The 24,883-nt window shown below is 40.3% G+C and overlaps 1 protein-coding gene across 6 annotated transcripts in view; it reads left to right on the top strand.

Moving 5' to 3' along the window:
- Nucleotides 1–24,883, top strand: part of LOC125463480 (alpha-1,6-mannosylglycoprotein 6-beta-N-acetylglucosaminyltransferase B) — an 875,834-nt gene that overhangs the window by 131,989 nt on the left and 718,962 nt on the right. For 5 of the 6 annotated variants that reach the window (XM_048554765.2, XM_048554763.2, XM_048554762.2 and 2 more), the window contains one exon: nucleotides 24,010–24,148. The exons of the other annotated variant lie outside the window; for it this stretch is intronic. In XM_048554765.2, the coding sequence (XP_048410722.1) occupies nucleotides 24,010–24,148 (139 nt within the window). The remainder of the gene's footprint in view (nucleotides 1–24,009; nucleotides 24,149–24,883) is intronic. 6 annotated transcript variants of the gene reach the window in all.

Genomic DNA, 24,883 nt, shown 5'->3' with positions numbered 1-24,883 from the left:
TTTCTTCTTCCGATAGGTGCACAAGGAGAACTTTGTGCTCAGTAGCCTGAAGGAAGAAGATGCCTCAGTAACGTTACCTGACATCCTAGGGATCGGCAAATCCTTTTAGGCCAGACTGTATGACATAAATATCACTTAGAGCCCATCCTCCCAGTTGTTCCTGTCCTCTAACACAGAGGTCTTAGACAACAGCATGCAGGACCAGCTGCTATCTCTTGATGAGCTGACCAAGCTCCTTGAGTCCTTTGAAAAGAATAAAACTCCTGGAAGTGATGGCTTACCAGCTGAGTTATTTTCTGCTCTGTGGGATTTGATTGGCCAGGGTCTGCTGGAAATGTATGCCAGTACGTACCTGGCAAGTACCATGTGTGAATCCATGAGGAAAGGCATCATCACCCTCATTTATAAGCAGAAGAGGGAGAGGGAGAAGATTGCAATTTGGCGACTAATGTTGCTGTTGAATGTTGATTACAAATCCTGTCTAAGGTCATTGCTAACCAGGTCAAGTCTGCCCTGGGATCGGCTATTCACCCTGAACAAACCTGTGCTCTGCTGGGCAGGACGATCGCTGAGACCCTCATGCTCCTCAGGGATATGATCGCCAATGTGCAGGGCAGTGTGGTGGACACCTGTCTCATCAGCATGGACCAGGAGAAGGCCTTCGACAGGATATCGCTCATGTACGTGAGCAATGCTTCCTCCAAAATGGGTTTTGGGGAGAGTTTCTGCAATTAGATCTGATTGCTTTACACCAGCATTGTTAGTGCAGTCTCAATCAATGAGTGGGAATTCAAAAGCTTCCCAATCAGATCTGGAGTCAGGTCGGTCTGCCCACGCTCTCCTGCCTTGTTTATGTGTTGTATAAAGCCTTTTGCCGAGTCCATCAGGAAGAATATGAGCCTGAGATGTGTGACTATTCCAGGCAGTGGAGGCCTGCAGGTCAAAGCTTCCCTGCACATGAATGATGTCGCCGTTTTCTGCTCGATCAGTGAGCAGACTTATGAGTATCTGTGACCTGTTTGAACTGGCCTCGGGTGCCAGGGTAAATCGGGGCAAAAGTGAGGCCCTATTCCTTGGGAACTGGGCCAGCCATTTCTTTATTCCCTTCAAGATCAGGATAAACTAGCTGAAGGCGCTGTGTATTTCATTCGGAGGGCCCGGGCATGCAACAAAACGTGGAAGAAGTGTGTACCCAAAGTGGATGCAAACCCCAGATGTCACTACTTACTGGGGTTCTAGCTGCCCCAACTGTTGCCAAGGATAGACCTGGCCTCTTTGCTGTGAAACAATCCAAATAGTGGACCGTCCCATACCAACTGTCCCTCTTGGAGAAATTTGTGAAGAAAAACACCTTTGACCACAAGTCCATCAAGCAATGGTCAGCATACAGTGCCCTTGAGACCCTTCAGGAAAAGGAGAGGGTAGATCTTGTCCAGTGGTCCCCTGTGCAGACTGTCAAAGTCATTTGGCGGGATGCCTCATCATCAGATCTTTCCAACAAGCATCAGGATATTGCTTGGCCGGTGGTGCGAAGGGCTCTGCCTGTGAGATCCTTCATGCTCACCCAGACTCTCTGTGCCACCACACGCTGTCCTTGAAGTGGCTTTCGAGGGGACAAGACTGTCACACACCTCCTTCTGGAATGTGCCCTTGCAAAAGAGATTTGGAGAAAAATGCAGTGTGTTTTGTCAAGGCTTATACCAAGCAGCTCCGTGACACGGGACTCTGTGCTCTATGTTTGTTCCTGGGAAGCACACCAAGACAAACATCAACTGCACCTGGAGGGCCATCAACTTGGTGAAAAACCTTCTTTGGGCTGCCCAAAACCTGCTGGTTTTCCAGCTGAAGGAGTTGACACCAACTGAGTATTACAGACTGGCACATTTCAAGGTCTAGGATTACGTTGCAAGGGACACGCAGAAGCTTGGGGCGGCCACAGCCAAGGTGAACCGGGGAAAGACGACTTTCTGAGGTCTTCCTGCTGAAGGCAAATGGGGGTCTGTTCAATTATTGAGCTCTTCTGGAGCCTCAAACATAAGTAACTATGAATATTGTATGTGTAAAAGAAGTCTTTGGTTTGTTGAATAGAGTCAAAGTTCAATTGCTTTTGTTTGTTTACTTGATATGCAACTGTACAGAACTGAACTACTTTAGTGACAATGTGTTTATACAAAGAGATTTTCCATGAATAAAGTACATTTTTGAAATTAATAAAAATGTCTGGATTTTCTGCACCACTGCATGTTGGGCTTGAAGCAGCTGCAGAGATGATGACTCTGCCACACTCCTGCTTCTGGGATGTGTCTATGCAAAGGAAGTCTGGAGAAGGGTGCACTGGTTTTTGTCAAGGTTTGTCCCAGTTACACAACACTTTGTGCTCTACTGTCTGTACCTTGGGATGCATATTGACTGTGCCTGGACGACCATCAACTTATTGAAAGATGACCTTTGATCTGCCTGAAACCTGTTGGTCTCCCAGAACAAACCTCGGCCAAGTGTTGCAGATTGGCACATTCCAAGGCCCAGGAGTATGTGCTGAGGGATGTAATAAAGCTTGGGGAAGCTGCCACCAAGGTGCAGTGGAGAAAGACCACTGTCTAAGGTATGTTTTTCCAAAGTTAAATGGAAGCCCCATTCAGTTATCAGATCCTTTGGGTATCTCAAATATATGTAAATACAATTTTGTATAAATAAGAAATGCCAATGCTTTGTTGTTGGATGGAGACAAACTCCAATGTTTGTTCTTTTCTTCATATGCTGCTGTATAGAATCAAACTACTTTAGTGGCTGTGGGGACTTTAATTTCATGTAGGCAGTACCAATCGAATCTCTCTCACACACAACTGATCAGCAATTGATATTGGGACATCATTAGTGAATGAAGCAAAGCCAGGTTTGAATTAAAATTATTAGGTGGCTGTAGTGAAGCATTAAAAAATACAGACTAATTGAGTAAGTAGGCAGTAGGCTTGAGGCTTGTTCATGTTAGAGATATTGCATGTGCATATATAAGAAACATTAAAGATTAGCACTCTTAGTACAGCAAACAATCATAAAGGCAAAGTGATGTTGGCCATTTTTTATAAGGGAATTGGAGCATAAGAATAAAGAGAATTTTTGATCATTGGGATATGCGTGAAAGTAGAGATGAAGCCAAAAATCAGCAATGATTGAGTTAAATGGTGAAGATCTTGCCATGCTATATAATCTTCTGCTCCTGCCTCTGTTTCTTATGTTCCTGAATCCTTATGATGTAAAACGTTATTTAGACCATAACTGGAATATTGAATTTTGTTCTAGATATTTGTGACGGAAGTACACTCAAAGCAAACAGAAAGCCATTGTAAAAATTGATTGGAATTATATCCAGAGTTGAGAGGTTGTAATTAAGAAGTGTCAAGAATTAATGCCATGTTGTGGCATGTGTGTCAAAACTTGGAAGTATATCAAAGATTTTTTGGATTACGATTGATTGATTTTAAGCATACCTTGGTTGAGTTGATGGTATGAATTCAGTATGATTAGTATAAGAATGACTGAAAAATTGGACTGTGCTTTACAGTTGGTTGTTAGAATATGCTTTATCACAAACTATTATGAAGATGGTGTTTTATATCCTTCTAAAGTGTTTAAGTATGTAATTGATGTGTAATTCTGTGAATGAAGGAAATGGCGGGTAAATAGGATCAGAATACCCAGTTCCAAATGAACAGTTGATAACAATACAGGAACAGTCAGCAATCTTTGCAATAATTTCTATGACTCTTCAGGGAGGGCTTTCTCTGCAAAATTTCTAAGATGGTGGCAGCATATGGTTACCAATTTTTTTTCGTACCAATCAGTGTGAGTATGACAGCAATGGTTATGTTCCTTGAAGCAGTTTATAATTGTGTTTGCTGCTATCAGCTGCATACGCAATTGATTTTTATGGTACATGACAAGTTTACTTCAAATTCTAATTAGATGCTAGCCTTGAATTTGAGTGTTTTAAAATGAAGGTTGACCCTCAAGCAGAGCATACTGTTTAACATCACACAGCCGTGATGAATATAAAACCATGGCACAAATGGAAGTAAAAAGAAGTGCCATTAAGAAAAAATGGGTTTTAGCATATTTAGCCCAGATATTGAAGCAAAGATACATTATTTCCATGGAAATTCAAAATCATTTCCGCTGAAATGGGACTTAATATTTTTTATTTTATTAAGCATATAGATGGATTCCTTGATGTGTAACCCCAGTGACATTTGTTTGATACAAACCCGTCTTCCTCAGGCCACAGATCTTGGGTTAATGGATAGTCTTGATGAATTTTCAAAAAGCTGGAATGTTAAATAATGTTTTACTCTAGTAGTTTGGTGATAGGCAATGGATGGGAGGTAATGAAGCGAGGAGAGATAGAAAGAGATTTACAAAAATATAAACAACTAAAATGGACTCAGAACATGACAGGAGACTATCTGGGGTGGGGGAGAAAGTACAAAGGGAGGGCATTGATTATAAGAGAGTAAATTAGAGTTACAGAATGGGACTCTAATAAGATGGCTAAACTTAAAATGAGAAGAAAGCATGTTAAACATATATTAAAATGGCTGTGCAGCAATATAATAACTGAAATAAAAGAGGAGCTAGGGGCAATCATCTGATGGGAGGGATCAGACCTAGTCAGCATGACTTAAAACATGGTTAAATCAGTGAAGCAGACAGTGCTGAAGCATGAGTGAGCATCTTTAGCCAGGAGAACTGAGTGGGTAGTTCATCTTGGCATTCTCCTGAGGATCCCAGAGCCACAGCTGCCAGCATTCAGCATTTTGATTCACTGCACATGTAGATGTGTACTCCACAATTAGCCACACCGATGGCCAAGCTGTTCCAGTACAATGACAACATTGGCAGCTGACAGATAATGTGGAAAATTATCAATGCATTCTCTGTCCACAAAAGGGGAAAATTTGCTACAGGATCTAGTACTGGGGAATGAGCCAAGACAGCCAAGAGAAGTCAGAATAGAGGAACAATCTGTGCAATTAAGGCTATAATATCCTGTGCTTCTCCACCATCTTAAAGTGCATAAGTATGATGAAAAAATGATTTAATAGATTGGAGACAAGGTGGCCAAGGGGTTGAGAATAGAATTGGGAAAATAAAATAGGCACCAAATTGGCAAACATCGATGCAGGGACAAAGGAGAAACATTTTATATATGTAAGCACTTTATTTCCAGTGCTTATACAATGCCTATACAAGATTCAAATCTGGCTTCCAGAGCAACTGGTGCATTGTAATTTCAATGTGAGCTCTTAGGTGTAGTGGAAGTGTCCTTACCTCTCAGCCAGGTATCTCGAGTTCAAACAAGTCCCACATGCTCCAGAGATAACACACTTTGGAGCTGGAGGAACACAGTGGGCCAGGCAGCAAGAAGGCTAATGTTTTGGGTCAGGACCCTTCTTCAGATCCTCCATATGCTCCAGGGGTGTGTCATATAATCTCTGAAGCGGGTGTTTAGAAAATATCTGAAGCACGTCCATAGAGACTCCTACAGAAAAAGTGCAGTTGAATTGGAATGGATAGTTTGAATATATTGCTCTGTAACTAAAGTAAGACTAAAGATTGACTTTAATGTCATCCTTTGCCTTTAGGCAACCATTCTTTGCTGCCATGTTATGAATGGTAATCATTGATAAGGATAATCATTTACAGAGATTGTTGATGAATCTGAGAGGGACACTAGTGAGACTAGTTAATGACAGAGGAAAATGACACCACTATCAGTGGCTATGGGGGCCAACACTGAAAACAACAACAATCTACAATAACATGTGATAACCAATTCATGTGCTGTACTTAGCATAATCTGCCTCTAAGGATTGTTTTCTTCAGATATCAGCAGAAGTGACTACATGAAGCTGCCCCCTCCCCAGCAGGTGTGATTTTATGCATTTCCATCATGTTATGGAGGTGGGAGGGTGTCATTAATGTCTAAGAGAGTAGTATCTTGCTGTTCTATTAATAGGCTATTAACAAGTCATTATAAATTTAACATTGCTGAATGTGTAATGTAGAATGTGCTTTCTCATGTGTCTGCAACTGAGAATTCCCAGCATGCAGTTTTCTGCACAGTGGGTCCATTGCGGAAGTGACCCAGTTTACCAATTTTTCTTGAATGTGGTTCATTATTATTCATCTAAAGAGCATAATAACTCTATTTTTTTCAGTCATAATGTTTTGGGAATCTAGTAAATAAAAGGAAAATTATTACATGAATATGCAGAGATCAATGGCTTCAAAACTTTGACATTGCTCCATCCATATCAATTGTGTCTGCAGTGTAGTCCATCCCTGTGCTTTAATTTTGCAAATGAATCCCTGTGGAGGCTTTTTCAAATGCCTTCTGAGAATCCAAGTAAATTGAGTTTACCTTTATCAATACTATTGGTAACATCCTAAAAAATATGCAAAAGGTTCATAAAACAAAAATTCCCATTCATAAATCCATGCTGATTATGACTCGTCAAATCATTATTATTAAAAGTGTTCATTTGACTTTTCTTTTATGATAGATTCTGTACTAGTTGTAGAAGGCGAAAAGGTTTTTCATTCCCCATTGTTTGTTTTACTCCCATCTTTAATAATGGTGTGACATTTGCAATCTTTTAATTTGCAGAAACCATTCCAGAATCTACAGTATTTTGAAAGATGCATCACAAATGCATCCACTATTTCCGTAGATACTTCTTTCAACATTTTGGGATATAAAATGCCAAGTCCTGGGGAATTGTCAACATTGCATTAATTTCTCCAACACAACTTTCTTACTGATACTAATTTCCTTCAATTCCTCATTCTCCTTTGTCCATTGCAACTCTAATTCTGGTAACATTCTTGTATACACCTTAGTGATTGTTTAGTTTCTTTTCCATGTTTCAATTTTTTTAATTCATTCATGGGATGAGGGCATGGTTGGCTTGGCAGCATTTATCGCCCATCTCTAATTGCCCAGAGGCAATTTAAAGTCAACCACATTGCTGTGGATCTCATGTCGCATGTAGGCCAGACCAGGTAAGGATGGCAATTTCCTTCCCCAAAGGACATTAGTGAACCAGATGGATTTTTCCTGACAACCAATAATAGATTCATGGTCATCATGAGACTCTTAATTCCAGATATTTTATTGAATTCAAATGCCACCATCTACCATGGCAGGATTTGAACCCAGGTTCTCAGAACATTATCAGGTCTCTGGATTAACAGTCCAGCGATAATACCACTGGGCCATTGCCTCCCCAGTTGCCCTTAGTAAATTCTTCTGACTGTGCCATAAGAACACACATTTGTCTTAAACAACAGTTTCCACTGTATATATGTATAGAAGCTTTCACAGTTCATTTTGTTTTTTGCCAGTTTATGTTCATATTATAGTCTCCCTTTCCTTATCAGTTCATAGGACATTTTGTTCGACCACATTTGGAATACTGCGCACAGTTCTGGTCGCCACATTACCAAAAGGATGTGGATGCTTTGGATAGGGCCAAGAGGTAGTTCACCAGGATGTTGCCTGGTATGGAGGCTGCTAGCTATGAAGAGAGGTTGAGTAGGTTAGGATTATTTACATTAGAAAGATGGAGGTTGAGGGGGGACCTGATTGAGGTCTACAAAATCATGAGGGGTATAGACAGGGTAGAAGAAGCTTTTTCCCAGAGTGGGGGACTCACTTACTAGGGGTCATGATTTCAAGGTGAGAGGGGAAAAGTTTAAGGGAGATATGCATGGGAAGTTCTTTATGCAGAGGGTGGTGGGCACCTGGAACGCATTGCCAGAGGACGTGGTAGAGGCGGGCATGATGGTGTCATTTAGGATGTATCTAGACAGAAACATGAATGGGCAGGGAGCAGAGGGATACAGCTCCTTGGAAAATAGGCAACAGGTTTAGATAGAGGATCTGGATCGGCTCAGGCTTGGAGGGTCAAAAAGCCTGTTCCTGTGCTGTAATTTTCTTTGTTCTTTGTTCTTTGTTCCTCCGTTCTCCTTTGCTGTATTCTAATTCTCCCAAACTTCAGGTTATTAGTATTTCTATCAACTTGATAGGCCTTTTCTTTTATCTTACCCAGGGCCAGATTTTACAACGAGTGGCAATCAGATTGCTGCTCCATTCCTACCTTTTTATCATTAAGAAACAATGCACATTTCTCACAGAAGACTCTGATCATGGGTCCTTTAATGACACCTTAAACCTAACTGGTCTCTTGTAGTGCAGGCTAATTGGGGGAAATCACTGCAGGAGCTGTCATATTCTGTGATTTAAATGTCCAACAGGATAGACAGTCACTTGGACATCTCCTGTGAATGGATATGTATTTAAAAGGCTTAGGGTGCCAAGAGGGCAGGGTGCCAGACTGGAGTGCCAGTGCACAAGGTAGGAAGGGTGGCAGGTAATTCATGGAGTGTTTAAGGTGGTTCTTTGGGCTAAAGGGATTAAAGAGTATGCAGAAAAGGAGGAACAGGGTACTGAGTTGGATGATCAGCCATGATCAGATTAAATGGTAGATCAGCTTGGTGGGCCAAATGACCTCCTACATTCTCTTTCACTAGTAGGTTAAGGTGAGCAGTGATATGGCAATATGAAGTGGGGAGCCATGGTGGACGGGGGGAGAGTACTGAAGCCCAGTAGCTATGGAAAGAAGTATGATGCTGCTTGGGCTGCTGTGTTCATCCAGTTCTACACCTTGTTATCTCTATGGAAAGTGGGATGAGATTGGGGCTGTTGGTGGTGAAGGAATTGGAGGAAGATCTTGGCAGTTGAGTGGGGAGGGATGTTTAAGGGGTGGGGGTCTGCTGGGATGTAGTAGGAAGAGAAGGATTTTCAGACCCCTCAGTGTGTGTAATGGTATCGGGTCCAGTATTGGGGGCGGTGGGAAGATTGGGATTGAGTTCGAGGAAGGCAATGAGGTGTCTGGTTCTGGCAAGGGGACTGGGGGGAGGGGAAGGAGGGGCACGGGTTACTTATGGTCATAGCTGTGGGGATGGGGGTGGGGGTGGAGATGGGATGTTGTCAAGTTCTCTGGGGGGGTGGATAGTTGAGTGTGTAATGGCTCATATTCTGGGTGTGTATGATTTTAGGGGAGGTAGTGTAGTTGGTATTGTGCATAGTAAGTTGAGAAGTCTCTTTAATAGTTATCCAGGAAGTGGACCTGATTTTTAATCACTTGGGTAACTATAAGTCAAACTGCAGCAGAAAACCACCTAGTTCTCTGAATTAACTTGATACTTTCAGAGGGTTCAAAGTGCAGGGGAATTGCCAATTAGAATCTTCAATTTCCGGGACAGTTCCCTCAGAGTTTGCTTTTTCAAAGCATTCTCAGTACCCCAACATGTAAATCCCATCTAAGCTGCAGAAATTGGAAAACCCTAACTTTTCCTTCTGCAGTAGACCATTTTGGCCAGATTTTCTAACAAGTTACATTTTCACACAGATTGCCACTCCAGCCCTTCTATTTTATGAAAGAAGAGAGCTCAGAATTTCTGAGAGGGAGTTCTGATCAGGGCTCTGATCCAGGCCAAAGGGGTACTTGCATTCCAACAGTATTTTTGTAATGCAGGTGAAAACAAACTTCACAGCAATCAGTTGCCATGTTCTGAAATATAAGAACCCTGACAGCCACATTAACAGCTACTTTAAATGCTAAGTAAATTAAATGTGTTGTTACACTGCTAGGAAATTAGGGTGCCAGATATGTAGAAGTTGTATGATGCCAAGTAAGTAGGGTACTCATGAGTAGGATGTGGAGGTAGCAGATAAACAGGATGCCAGCTGAGTAAGATACAGGCCAGGGAAAGGAAGGGTGTGAGGTGTAGGATTCTACATAAATACTGTGTAGTGTTCCACCTTAGGGTATCAGCCAGGAAGGGTGCCAGAGTGCAGGGTACATAGGGTGCTGATGGATAGGCTGCCAGCTGGGGTGTGAGTAGGATGAGTAAAACTCAACTACAGCCATGAGGAAAGAGTGACTGCCTTTGGCACCAAGGCCATATTTGATAGAGTATGGATACAAGGAGCCCGAGCAAAGCTGGAGTCAATGAGAATGAGGGAAAAGCTCTCTGCTCATTGAAGTCATACCTTGCACAAAAGAAGATGGCAATATGCCACTGCTTTCTCGACTATAGTTAGGGTGGGGCAATAAACGCTGGCCTAGCCACTGAAGCCTACATCCCTTGAATGAATGAAAAAGATCAACTGGCTTAACTGGTGGAATGGTGTATGGTCATGTTAATGAAAAGAGATATAACACTAGCAATATAAAGCAGATGGTCAAACATGAAAATATTTAAAAACCTTGATTAATGGCACCACATGCTAAAACTATTTATAATTTCATTTATCCAGAGTAACTTCATCACGCCTTCAGCAGTGAAGTTAGGTGGCTTTTAAAAAAAATAAACATATTGTAGACAAATACTGAGAGTCTAATTTTATGATGTTGGCCAAGTGACAGTAGATGTCATTAATTGTCCCAATAAATCTTTGCCTCTAGTCGCTTAATGCTTGCAACATTTTCCTGCATGAAATCCCAGTGGAGAAGACAGCTTATTTTATTTGGAATGCGGAGCAGGATTATCAACTTTAAATGTCACATGCAAAGGAGATCTTGATTTTATAATTCATTTTTTTGAAACCGTGAAATGAAAAAGTTATTTAATGATTTATCTCCTGTGGGAAGCACACATATTTATTGGAGTGGCAATATTAACAGGTTTAATTTGCAAATGTGGGTTCAGAGGGGCTCTGATTGTTTACAATGATTTACTCCCAGTTTACGTTTGGACGTATTCTAATGAGATTGGGAAAATGCATTGAACATACATTGACATCAATGCAATGTACCCTACCGTAGGGAGCATCCATGAATCAGAATCAAATCCAAGATTTTTATTCAATCCATCTGAGCTAAATTCAATCAATATTGAATAGTTCTTGACAGTTGAATTATGTATATAATGTATATATAAAATCTCAAGATATGGCACACTCTGTGCACAATCCTACCATGTCTGTAATGCATACTTTATCACTTACCCTTTGTAAATATTTATTTGTAGCATAACATTTCACAGTTTTAAATATGTACGTATTTAGGATTAAACAATTGATTAAATAAGACAGCCTTTTAATCAAAAAGAAAGGAAGTATACCTAAGGTCTAGGCAACTAAAAACAAGCAAAGACTTTGAAAAATATAGAACAAGTAAGAAGGAGCTCAAATAAAGAGTAAGGAAGGCTAAGAGAGGGCTATGAAATATCCTTGACCAGCAGGTTAAGGAGAATCCCAAGGCATTTTATACATATGTTAAGAACAAGAGGGTAGCTAAGGAAAGAATACATCCACTTAAGGATAAAGGAGGGAGATTGTATGTAGAGTCAAAGGAAATGGGTGAGATCCTTAATGAGGATTTCAAATTGGTATTCACCCAAGAGAGGGATATGAGCGATTTTGAGGTTAAGGAAAGATGTGAGAATATTTTTGGGCAAGTCAGCATATTGAAGGAGGAAATGTTGAGTGTCCCCAGGGCTAGATGGGAGCTATCTGGGGATTCTGTGGGAGCCAAAGGAGGAGGTAGCTGGGGCCTTAATAGATATGTTGACATCTGTTTGGCCTTGGGCAAGAGGACTAGAGAATGGCCAGTGTTGTTCCTTTGTTTGAGAAGGGCAAATGAGATAATTCAGGTAATTGCAGCCCCGTGAGCCTGATGTCTGTGGTGGGGAACCTGTTGGAGAAGATAATGAGAGACAGGATTCATTCTCATTTGGAACCAAATGGATTTCTTTGTTTAGGCAGCATGGGTTTGTATGGGGAAAGTCATGCCTCACAATTTGATTGAATTTTTTGAGGAGGTGACAAGAATGATTGATAAGAGAAGGGCAGTGGATGTTATCTACATGGGCTTTAGAAAGGCATTTGATAAGGTACCTCGTGGCATGCTGGTACAGAAAGTAGAGCCTCATGAGAGCCAGGCTGTGCTAGCTAGATGGATGCAAAACTGACTTGGTCATAGAAGACAGACAGTACCGGTGGAAGGGTGTTTTTTTGGAATGGAGATTAGTAACTAGTAGTGTTCCACAAGGATTAGTACTCAGATCTTTGTTTATAATATACATATAAATGATCTGCAGGAAAATGTAGGTGGTCTGATTAATGATTTTGTGGAAGACACCAGAATTGGCAGAGTTGCAGAGAGTGAGCAGGATTGTCAAATTATACTGTGGGATATAGAGAGATGACATATTTGGGCATAGGAATGGCAGATGGAGTTTAGTTCAAAAAAAGTAAGGTGATGCATTTTGGAAGATAAAATTCAGGTGCGAATTATACGATAAATGACAGAATCATCGGAAGCTTTGACTTACAGAGGGATCTGGCACTCTTTCCTTCATTAGCCCGGGCATTGATTGTAAAAGTCGGCAAGTTATGTTGTAGCTGGATAGTAGGAGGCTTTTTCCCGGGGTGGAAAGGTCAACTACAAGAGGGGTAGTAGAAACTGCAGATACTGGAGAATCTGAGCTAACAAGGTGTAGAGCTGGACGAACACAACAGGCCAAGCTGCATCAGAGGAGCAGGAAGGCTGATGTTTCAGACCTAGACTCTTAGGTCTAGGCCCAAACCATCAGCCTTCCTGCTCCTCTGATGTTGCTGGCCTGCTGTGTTCATCCAGCTCTACACCTTGTTATCTCAATTATAAGAGGGCACAGGTTCAAGGTGAGAAGGAGAAAGTTTAGGGGAGAAGTGTGGGAAAAAATTTTCATACAGAGGGTGGCAGATGGCTAAACATACTGCCAGTGGAGGAACTGAAAGCAGGCACATCAGCAATGTTTACGGCATATCTAGATAGATGCATGAATGGGAGGTGAACAGAGAGAAATAAACTGCATATGGGCAATATGCAGCGTATCTAAATATGGATTAGAATAGACACAGGCTTGATGGGCTGCAGGGCCTGTTCCTGCACTGTACTAAGTTGTATTATATAGTTGTATTATATGAGATCATAAGATTGTGGAAATTTGCCAGTTATGGGTATAAATTTTTTATTTGTAATGGACAGGATATGGGCTGGAACCACTTCTTTCCTCTTACTTCTAAATTATATTTTCAAATTTTTTTTTGAAATGCCCCATTTGGAGCAAGAACCGGCAACATGTCAGATATCAGTAAGTATCCATCAGCTACCCAGTATTCATAACATACTACAACATTTGTTTCCTTATGACAATCAATCCCCTGCTCCAATTAGGGAAATTAGCCAATTCTCCTGGATTTGTTTCATGATCAAGCCAAATGTATGGTGGAGGTCCCACATTGACCTCTTTTAACACAACAGCAGGCCTGTCAAAATTTCTAAGGATAAATTTTTATAATGAGTTTTCATTGAAATGTATTTGAATAAGCAAATCTACTAATCTAATTGTCTCTCCTCAGGATACCTAGCCTAATACATCAATCAGTCAGATTGCCATTCTGCTCATTTTTTTTCCATGTTAACACTTGAGTTCCGCATTTCCAACTAGGAATTCCAATACTAGCTCCTTCAGAGGTGGGAAGTGTAACTGAAAGCGATACCAGTTCCCCTGTAGTGCAGGGTCGTTGGGGCAGATTAAACCACACCTGCTTATGCCAGCGGCCAGTGCACCATGTTCTTCGATTTAAAGATCCAGCAGCACAGCCAGCCACCTTTACAGCTGCTGAAGGTGGAGGGGGCAGAATGCCAGACCTAGTGGGGTGTCAGTCCAGTATAGGGTTGTTGGGTTTGCCTAACTACCTCTCCCCTACCAATCCCAATGACATTATTCATCAAATCCCAGGGATTCAGGCTGGTGCCAGGGTGAGGGCCGAGACCAGTGGGAGCTGTCAAGGTTGGTGGGTAAGGGGGTGTTTCATGTTTGTGGAAAGGGAGAAAGGGTTTTGAATTGGAATGTTTATTTGTAGCAGTTGGTACTGAGGTGTAAGGAGCCTGGGAAAGGTGCAGTTAAAGGAATTGTGTAGTATGTTGGAAGAGGTCACCTTAGGAGTTAACCAGGACCCAGACTAGGTTTTTAATCATCCAACATTTGCTGCGAACTGCTAACTTATTGAAAGCAAAGCCCTCCAAATCCTCAGTTGTTAACAGCTTTTTCAGAGGACCCAGATGCAAGGGAATTGTCCATTGGAATCTTCAATTTCCCAGGTAATTCCTGAAGTCAGCTGCATCTGGGACTCCACAGGATCCCAGTGCATAATTCCATTATGCTTTGTGGTGACAACAGTCTGGTCATCCACACCTATTTAAGTCTACACCAAATTTCTGAAGCTCTCTTTGTGGTGTGGAAGCACGTTTGTGGTGGGCACAGATCAGAAAATCTGTCTTTTCTGAATGTGGCTTCAGCGGACGTTGAGCGGTATCCAGACCAGAAACATGCAATGCAGATTAAGTGTGTTCGTTATATAAATCAGGTCCCTCTCTAAATTTCACACTTTTTGATAACTCTCCTTTTCACATTATATCTTTTAATCACATAAAACGGGCATACTGGCTGGGTCTTGTTTCCTTATTGTATCTTTAAGCCAGTTTTTCAAGGTTTCCTGAATATATAATTGTAGTTTTTTAGTCAGTTACCTTTGCCCATTGTACAACAAATGGCCTTGTTTTTCTTGCTACACATTTGCCTTTTTTTTAAAGCTTTCCTGGAATCTTGGCGATTGCTACTGTGCTAGAAGTTACGACTAACCATGTTGGAAATATGCAAATTTCTTTGTTATTCCTATAGTCCTGTGTGAGTCAGATAAAGAGGACCAATTCATTACAGCATCTTCTGTTGAAGGAACATCCAAGTACATGTTCACTTCTACCAAGACTCAAGGTTTTCTGTTTACTGATTATGCCACTCCTATTTGGAAGAGTTGTTTTTCATAGGCTATGAGAGTGCAATGGCTGAGCTACATTATCTGCTACATTAACTGGTGTATGGCTAATATCAAAGGCCAGCATGATTCGTCGTATCGCTTTTAGGGTCAGTACAGTATTAAGCTGCTGTACCAGAGAATCCTTCCAGGTCACTCCAGGGGACCACTGGCAGAGAAACCAATCTGAAAGCAATTCATATATGAAGCAAATGGCTTAAGATTTTTTTTGAAAAGAGAAATATGAACATAAAAACGAACAGCAACATCTGTTGGAAATCTGAAATAAAAACAGAAAACTTTGGAAATATTCATTAGGTCAGACAGCATTTGTGGAAATACAGTTAACATTTCAGGGTTCATGACCAGAGCTGCAGAAAGTTGGAGAAGTAAGAGCCTTTAAATAAATACTGCTCATGATGCAGATTGCTTTGCAAAATAGAGGCTAAAGTCAGGATGGGTAATTGTTTTGTGAAGAACCTCTATTTCATCTGGAAGTGTTTCCTTATTTTCTAGTCACCCAGCAATTTAATTCCATGTCCCTCAATACCATCTCTGTCCTTGACTTCTTATATTATCAGATGAAGCTCAATGAATGCTTGAGGAATAGTTTCAGATCTTTTGATTAAGCATTACCATGCATGACATGGAGTTCAATCATTTTAAATTGATCAAAACATCTGCTCGTATTTTTGTGGATAGTGTTAGCAAGGATTCTGCCATTCAAATTGTCATCCTCTCGATGCATCTTTTCTGTCCCATTAGCATCTTCTTTTGTCTTGCACCATCATTCCCCTTGTCATTTAATCTCCCCTGCTGTCCACCCTATCATTAATCTTTCTTTCTTCATCTTGGTCTTTCTCTGTCTCTGGAGTTTTCCTAAAACGAAAGATATCTACAACTTCTTTGCTCCAGTTGTGACAGTCACTGATCTGAGAAGTTAACTTTGTTTTTTTCTCTCCAATGATGCTGTGTGACATGCTGCATATTTCCAAAATTTTCTTTCTTTAATAGCATTTATAACCTTGTCTGCAGGAGAAATAAAGCAGCTAATAGAAAGGGTGGATAATTTATAGCTTGGCAGATTCTTGAGACTCCAGGAGCATTAACATACGCAACCTGCTATCAGGCTGCACTGATCCAGCAAAAATGCGTACATGAGCAAAAACGGTAATACTTGTAAGTGTGCAGATTGTTTTAGAAAACAGGAATGTCACCTTGTACATTAACGTCAGTTATCAAAAGGAGTATTATAAATCTTCCATTCTGCACAAGTTTGTGTCAGTATGTTGTTTGAAAGCTGTTGGAGAATGACCAGTGCTTAGCAACAGGCCAAAATTACTCTTTTCAATAATGGTTTATGACCTCAATCAGTGAAATTTCACAAACTCACCAGAATGCAGATACACTGGTTGGATCATTGAACTAGCAATGTTTCTAAGGTGCACAAATAGATGATTAAACAGTGGTATTACATAGTTAAGGGGTAGCCTTGGATGTTATTTTACATTTCAGGGAGAATTTTAATGCTCATCAATTACTACTGCTCTGCAATTTTGCCTCTTGAATAGAAATCAGGTTATTTTAGGCCTGGAATAGAGCATATCAGCCTCATAGGAAGGCGATAAGGTCGAAGATATTATAGATAAAGTTGATGTACAGGCATGGGGTTAGAACTGAACTCCTGTGGACAATGATGTCCACTAAAACATAGTTAATATTCACCATTTTTTGTTTTCTATAAAGAATATTTCATGTTACATCTCTAAATAAATTGGGTACACAGTCTGCCCTCCCACCTTTTACTGCACCTTACTAATGGTTATTTCCATTTCAAAGCAGAATAAATAAAGTTTGTATTGAGGACAAATTAAAATGTCTCTGTTCATTATGTACGCTTCTTGAAACCCAAAATCCTTTCTTCCTTTTGTACTGCATGTACTCTTAAGCTGAGACTCTATTTTAAGTAGCTCTTGATTGGGAAAAGTGATTGTAGTGGGAACTGCATCAGTTAATTGGAATTATTGTGGCCTTGACCCTATCCATATATTGTCAAATAACGTCCTTGCAAAAGGTAACAACATATTTCAGGCTGTGACTAAGTGCCTGCCCATTCTCGGGCATTTCATGACTTCTTTGATGGGTCTGTTTGAGTGGGCTACTAGGACCTCTTGATCCCGGGAATTAAAGTTACTTTGCATCCCTGCTAACCAGAAGCACATGAACAGTCTGTCAAGATGCTGATGTAATACTGAACCACCACTTTGTTTAATCAATAACTAGGTGAAGCTGAAAAAGGGAATGATAACAAAGAGACAATAGTCATATGCAATGGAGAAAATAAAGAGCAAGGAGATGTCCATCGGATTCCAACTGCACTGGGTACCTGATTGGAGGTACTACTGAGGTGGGCAGCATTTAGGGATAGTGGAAAATCTTCAAAAATGGGACTAACAGTGTGTAGAAGATAGGACCAGGTGCAGAAGAGGAATGAACCGAAATGATAGATCAGTGACCCAACGTCGAAGTTGATTTACGAATAAAAACTGGTGAAGATTTAGACGGACCAGGAAAAGAACATTGAGCAAAGATAATAAGACAAAAAGAAGTACAAAAGACTGGAGAAAGCCTTGATGAAGAATCACAGGAGAGGCTACAAGGTTGATTGACCTAAAAGACAGAGAAGCAAAAGAAGCAGCAAATCAGAATGACTGATACACTGTACAGATCAATTTTTGTATCAAGAATAATCTGGTTTCTTGATTAATCAGAAGATATTTTGCTGTCTTAAGTTGAAATGTTTTCACCGACTCTCAAAAGTCAAAGCGTTTGTGACTGTATGGCCTGTGGAAATGTCAGGAGTTGCCTGCTGTGCAGAGCCATGAACAAATTGAATGACACCAGATAATCAGATTCTATCTACGTCAATATAGTATTTTCCAAAAGACTTTAAAATGCAAAGTCTTTAAAGCATCTCAGTGCTTAACTTAGTATTCAAAATATGGATTCAGAACTGGAAAAAAGTCTAAGCAGCAACACACAGGTGGTGATTTTGAGTGGACAAGTCACAACTGTGTGTTCATTGAAATGGTAGAGATGCTTCTATTTAGCTTGGATGGGGTTAACACTGCTTTTAGGTGATTTTTAAATAAGTTTGTGCCTTGAACGCCAGCGATGCACTTGAAAGCATATGTAAACAAGTATAAAATGCTGGTGAAACTCAGGAGATCTAGCGGCACCTATGGAAAGAGGAGCAGTTTATGTTTCAAGTCCAAAATGAGTCTTTGAAGAGATATGCTTTGTGCACCTTAGTGGATATTCATGACTAAGATCATAGTTCCCATATTATTCCTGTCTCCTGACCTCCAAGACCTGCCCTACTCTTTAATCCACCCCTCCCAAAGCTGTTGAATACTTCAAAGTCCCCAAAACCCAGGTCAAGTTGCCATGACCTTCTTCATGGAACTGCTTAAAGCCTCTCAGCAGCATCTACTACTGAGTGCTACCAATCTGATTGGGTGGCATCTCTTGAGGAGCAATCTGAGGGGCAGAAGCTCCACTCCATTGTTAAAGACACATGCAACATAATATCACTACAGAGCAGCCTTTTCCATTTCTGACTGACTTCTCTAATGGGGAGAGGTATGCAATACACTTTCCCTTAAAATTCAGCCTTTGGTTAATTGTTCTACCGCCCTAACTTAATAATAGTTCCATTATGCTAGCATTAGCACAGCCTGACAATGTAACTGCACTGGGCTACTGAGTGTGCTGCTAACCTCCTACACTTTAGGCTCTTAATCACAGACAGGCTGACAAACTGAAGTGCTGAGTAGAGGGTAAATGCTCTCTCACCGGGAAGTAAAACAATATCCTGCCTTCTTCAGCATCTTCCTTTTGCAAACCCCTGAGACGCTCACTTTTTTTTTACTGTGATAAATTCACCTGCCTCACAAGATTGTTTTTGCATGTTATGGACAATTGTTTCTAATACTCTTCTAAAGAACTTAATGGGAGATCCACACATAAGAGAAAAATTTCTATGTCTGAAATACAAAACCTAACATCGATATCTCGATGCCAACTGTATTTAAAATAGATGTGAGCAACCTAGGTATCTGCCCAAACGCCATCATGTTTAAAAGAATGCACAACTACACCCTCATTAGTTAATTATCACTTTAGTGAAGCTGAGAGATTTTAGCATTGCACTCTCTGAATTCTAATTGTCCCAGAGGTATGATTCCAGCTTCAGTTCAAGGTAACTATGAACTTTATGGATAATAAGAACAGATTTCAGTTATAACATTTGTTTGTTTATTAGGACAGCTACTCGATTTTTATGAGTCATCTGTTGGATAAGTTTCTTACCCATGAGTCTAGTTTGTTGTTTTTCTTGACTTTGTGGCAGATCAGTTTGGTCAGCTTCCTCTGTAATTTGTCTCTCTTCTTAGTTCTGGTCCTGTGTTATTTGGTGGCAATGGCCTGTTCTAGGATTGTGGATAATTGCTGGATGGCAGCGTTTTGGTATAATGATTTTTGGTGTGAAATTTCAACTCATACTCATGGTGCTGGTTATGGGCATCGTTAATCATGACCTGAAGCATTTTGAAGCCATTTTGTTCAGCTGTTTTGTATGCCTGTGGGTTGTTTGAGTGGAGGTTTGTATTTCATGCTGCGGGACAGAACCTGGTGAATGAGGAGTTCATGGAGACAATGACAATGACAAACAGGGAATTCCAAGCCACAGTATACGACAAGGCAATCCACACTGGCCTAATCCTCAACTTCAACAGCAATCACCCCAACATCCACAAACAAAGCTGTGTAAGGACACTATTTAACCGGGCCATAAGCCACTGCAACACACCTGAACTTTGCATAAAGGAGGAAGAGCACCTATACAAAGTCCTTGCTATCAATGGATACCCCACCAACTTCAACTGCAGGTGCCTACTAGATAGACAACACCGGGGGGGCACAATATAACCTAATACATAGGCCCCAACTACTGTATGTTAAGAAAATATCAGTACTGACAAAACTCCTATGACCACTAGGAATCATGGTGGCCCACACAAACCTAATCACAAACCTAATCACAAACCTAATCACAAACCCACAGCCACATTACGACAAACACTCACAAAGACCAAAGACCCCATACCCGCATGCAAGCAGCAAAACAACACAATGAACTTTCTCACATTTCAGTGCACTTGGACAACAATAGGCCATCAATTTGACTGGGATGATGTGACCATCCTAGATCAAGCCAATCATAGATATGGACCGGAATTCCGAGAGGCCTGGCTCTCCATCTGTAATGAATTAGACCCCATATATAAACCCTTGCAGAAGAGAACTGGAAATGTCACAAAGCACCTCAACAGACTGGATCATATAAATACTAAGTGGAATAGAACTACACTACTTCATCAGAGGCCACACTGATGATGTTACCTAGTATGGTGATGAAATGTTTGAGCCAGTCAGCTCGGCGAACAAGCCAACACCCTCAAAATCCCTTGTAATTTCTACATAAGTCAGCAGTCATCTCTGTTAATCAGATAGACATTATGTAGCTTTGTTATTTTGTCATTGCATAAGTCAAATTAGATTAGTTAATGCTGTAACTTGATTGTATTTAATTTTATGCTGTAGAATTGTCTTAACACAATCCTTCCTGTGGTGAGCAAGGGCTTTCTTTTATCTTTGTTTTTTTTTACTAAATGTATGTAATATAAGCCTGAGGTAACAGCTCAATAACTGAATAAATGTTACTTAGCAATCCTCTTTAACAAGACCTCTATTAAAGGGTTTGTATTTATGAGCAAATAAGAAGCAACAAAGAGGAAAAAACGTCATGGAAGCTATTGAAGCTCACCCCTCTACCACATTAACTCATTGTGATATGTAATTTATTTTGAAAAACGCTACTAATTTTTCTATTAACTTGGTTGTGAGATTATTCTAAACATTCATCACATTTGTCCAAATATGCGCATTTTACGTTTACTTTTCTCTAATTCTTTCTTATGTTCACTGGCCATACTTCTTCATTCCTGGGATGTTTTATGTGAATCAATAGGTACGGTGGGGTATGTTGCAAATTATTGATACGGGATTAAACAGAAAAAAATGTTTTAATCTAGTGTATTGATCAACTTTTATATTAATTTAGCCAGAGTAGCCAGAGGCATATATGCTATCAACTAACAGACTACAGCTGGTTTGAAGTTTAGATTTATTTATCATAAATCATTTACAGCAGAGCTCTGAACTCAGCAGGTTTTCCCATCAGAGAAAGTAGGAACTGCAGATGCTGGAGAATCTGAGATAACAAGGTGTAGGTGTAACAAGGTGTAGGTGTAGACCTTGTTACGTCAGGTTCTCCAGCATCTGCAGTTCCTACTATTTCTGAAACAATTTTTAACCCCACTGCAAAGCCACTTCTAAGGATGCCTGTCTTGGAGAAGATACCCTCCTCCCTCTGGAAAAACCTTAGTGGATCTCTTTCCCATCGCAACTCTCTCGTAACCTCTTTGGCCTTGAGCTTCATAATCCCCCCTCTGTTACCGCATCCCAAAACCAGCCCAGCTCGTCCCCGCCTCCCTAAACTCTCATTCCTCTCACCTATCCTCGCCTCCCACCTCAAACCCCACCCCCATCTCCTACCTGCTAACCTCACCCCACCACCTTGACCTGTCCATCCTCCCTGGACTGACCTGTCTCCTCCCCCCCTACATTCACCTTTACTGGCTCCATCCTTGCATCTTTGACCTGCCTATCTCCTCTCCACCTATCTTCTCTTCTATCCGCCTTCCGCTCTCTCCCTATTTATTTCAGAACCCCCTTCCCTTCCCCCATTTCTGAAGAAGGGTCTAGGCCTGAAACGTCAGCCTTCCTGCTCCACTGATGAGGTTTTTCCATCATGCTGTTTGATTTAAGTCTGACATATATAAAGTGCAAACTGATCTGCTGTCAATCTGCTGTACTGTACTCTGTTAAATCTTACAAGCATAGGCCAACATTAGCTGAAAATAGGTTGTACAACAGAATACTTGCACCACTAGTTTGCCTGTTTAGCTGCTGGCAAATCGCTTTAAAATTGTTCAATGGCAGAAGGTTGTTTTCATTTGTTTGCAACTGAAGCATGCAAAGCCAGATATAATAAAGTCCAAACTATTGTGATTTTCAGTTTTATTTCTGAATCTACTTGTCACTTTTCAGGGTGAATATCAATAAAGAAACATAACGTTTTGATTCAAAAATTTTTAGGTTTATCAGGTTTTGATCTTCAAATTTTGTTGGCGAAGGACTGAGTATTATGGGTTGAAAAAGAATTATTGAAATATTCTGGTCTGAACCAAATTTGTTCATATATTTAAGAGAAATAAAAAATCAACATCAGAAGCTGTATACAGGTAGTTCTGCTATAATGCATGTTTCATTAACCTGAATGGCTGTAATGCAATTGATGAATTGTGCACGCAGTTTAGACAATATGAACTTCCTGCTGTACAAATATGCTGTTTTTCTACAGCAATTTCCCTATAAAGTGATTTTCTACGGTATGATTTTCTGTAGCACGAGGTCACACAAGAATGCAACTATCACATTAAAGGAGAAATACCTGCACAATATTTTTGAAGTTTAGTTTCTTTTGTAGACTTCAATACTAACAAGAACATAGATGTGAATGAGAGCTGGGGGCAATAATGAGCTGTCCTTGACAGTTTCTGTATCTGGAGGTTCTCTTCCAACCAGTTGCAATGAACTTTACACGATAACACGTGTGGAGCTGGATGAGCACAGCAGGCCAAGCAGCATCTTAGGAACACAAAAGCTGACGTTTCGTGCCTAGACCAAATGAACTTTACAGTTGTTAGCTTACTCAAATCCAATCCATGACCACAGACTGTCCCCTGGGGTATATAAGAGGGGAGGCTGATGTAAGCAGGTAGGAGAAGATAGTGAAGGGAGTTGGAGGAGAAAATCCCAATCTCAATGTTGATGTTCATTCCAGGCAAACCTGGTTGTCCAGGACCTGGCCTTGGCCATTAACATTTTATCTGGGGGAGGATAATTCCTGACTGCAAAACTACACCCAATTCAGAAGGGTGTCAATTCTGACTGATCACCAGCCTTGGTGGGAGAATCCAACCCACGAAGGGAGCAGTGATTTTGATAAGAATGAATTTGAGAAGCTGGGAGAATTACTCCTATTACTCTTGACTGTAAGTAAGTGCTGTAATAATATTTATCTTTTGACCCAAACTGTCTTTGCTCACATTCATTCATGTATCTCATTTCCCAAAACTTGGGAAATTCAGCAGGCCACAATTAAGTTTGTAAATAATAAGGTTTAACTCAGCAATGTCAGTTTCCTTAATTTGATCCAATAGCCAGTCTGTGTCTGGGGAGCAGGTTGGCTGATGATCCCTTCTCAGACCTCAGTTATACTTGCATGTGAATTGCAAGGAGGGTTGATGTGAGGTTTGAGATTGTTTTACATTTTAATTTTGGATGTGACACCAACTCAATGTTTATTTTGGGCAGTAAGATTCAATATATGGAATCATGCAAAAACAGAGACCATTTGACCCATCATCTCCATGTTGGTTCTTTGAAAGAGTTATCCATGAAGCATAATACCTTGTTTTTGCCCAATATCCCTCCAATTTTTTTACCTTTAAGCACAGATCTGATTTCCTACAGAAAGTTACTCTTGAATCTACTTTCACCATTCTTTGAGACAGTGCCTTCCAAATCAGAACACTTGCTAAGCTTTTTTTTAAAAAAAACCTCTCCTTAGCTCCCCTGGCCTTTTTTTTGCCAATTATTTTAAGTCCACTCCTCCGAATATCCTATTACCATGCCATCAGAACCAGTTTCAATATGCAAGCAAATCAACCCTTTTTTTAAATACTTTTCTGATCATGTGTATATATATTTTTCTCAAGTTTCCTAAAATTCATTTTCCATCATGGCCTAGTCAAAGCTTCTACGTACCACAATCTTTGTTATCACTAGATTGTTGCTTCATTGTACTGATAAAGTGATTTTTCTTGCATTGAAAGGGATTGGTTTAGAGTCACGTGTGCTGAGGAAAATGACAGATATGCTGGAAGTAATAGTGAAGCGGATGGAGCCACTGGCAAAACTGGAAAATGTGAGTGACTTCAGAAAATTAGAGGAACTCAGCTCAGCTTTAAATCGGTAAGTGCCAACATAAAATGAGCAATATTAACAGCTCAAACACTTTCATATGACTATTGCTGAATTGCGCCTTGTTAATCAACATTCTTAAAGCATGTATACCAGTGTGTTGCTCAAAGAGAAGTCAAAACTATTGGCTTAAGAAGAAAAATGATATTTTTTAAGAATTGATCACTTAATAATGCCCAAATTTATACTATGACCAAATTAATTAGGACTCATTATGCTTGTAACTGTTATCATAATGCCAGCAAGTTCATGAAAAATTGCATATTTAACTTTTTGGGTATTTTTAATGTATACAAGAAACTATGACCTTGCTTTTTATTAAAATTAACAAAGAGAACATTCCAGTGAGAAAATCCAGAAGTTTTAAAGTCAATTGCATTTCTCCACTGTAGCTGGGCCTTATAGCTTAGCAGCCTTGCTAATTCACAGATAATCAGTAGACAATTTGGAAAATATTTCTCATTTGCATGATAGATATGTTTAATGTGATTTTCCAAGTATACGTTGTATTTAATATTGCATTTAACATCACATTGCCTTAATTGTTGGCATATTTGTCTCTGAATTAGAATGTTATGAGTCCACTCCATCCTACTGAACACTTAATCAAAACTGCCACTCCAGTGCAATACTTCACTGAATATGATGAGATTTTAAATTGAGTCTCTGACTGCCTGTTCATGTGGGTACTAAGGATTCCAGGGCACAACATATCAGAGGGTGAGG

Source organism: Stegostoma tigrinum, chromosome 22, assembly GCF_030684315.1.
Source record: "Stegostoma tigrinum isolate sSteTig4 chromosome 22, sSteTig4.hap1, whole genome shotgun sequence".
Lineage (NCBI taxonomy): Eukaryota > Metazoa > Chordata > Chondrichthyes > Orectolobiformes > Stegostomatidae > Stegostoma > Stegostoma tigrinum.
This window is presented reverse-complemented; position numbering and strand designations above follow the sequence as displayed.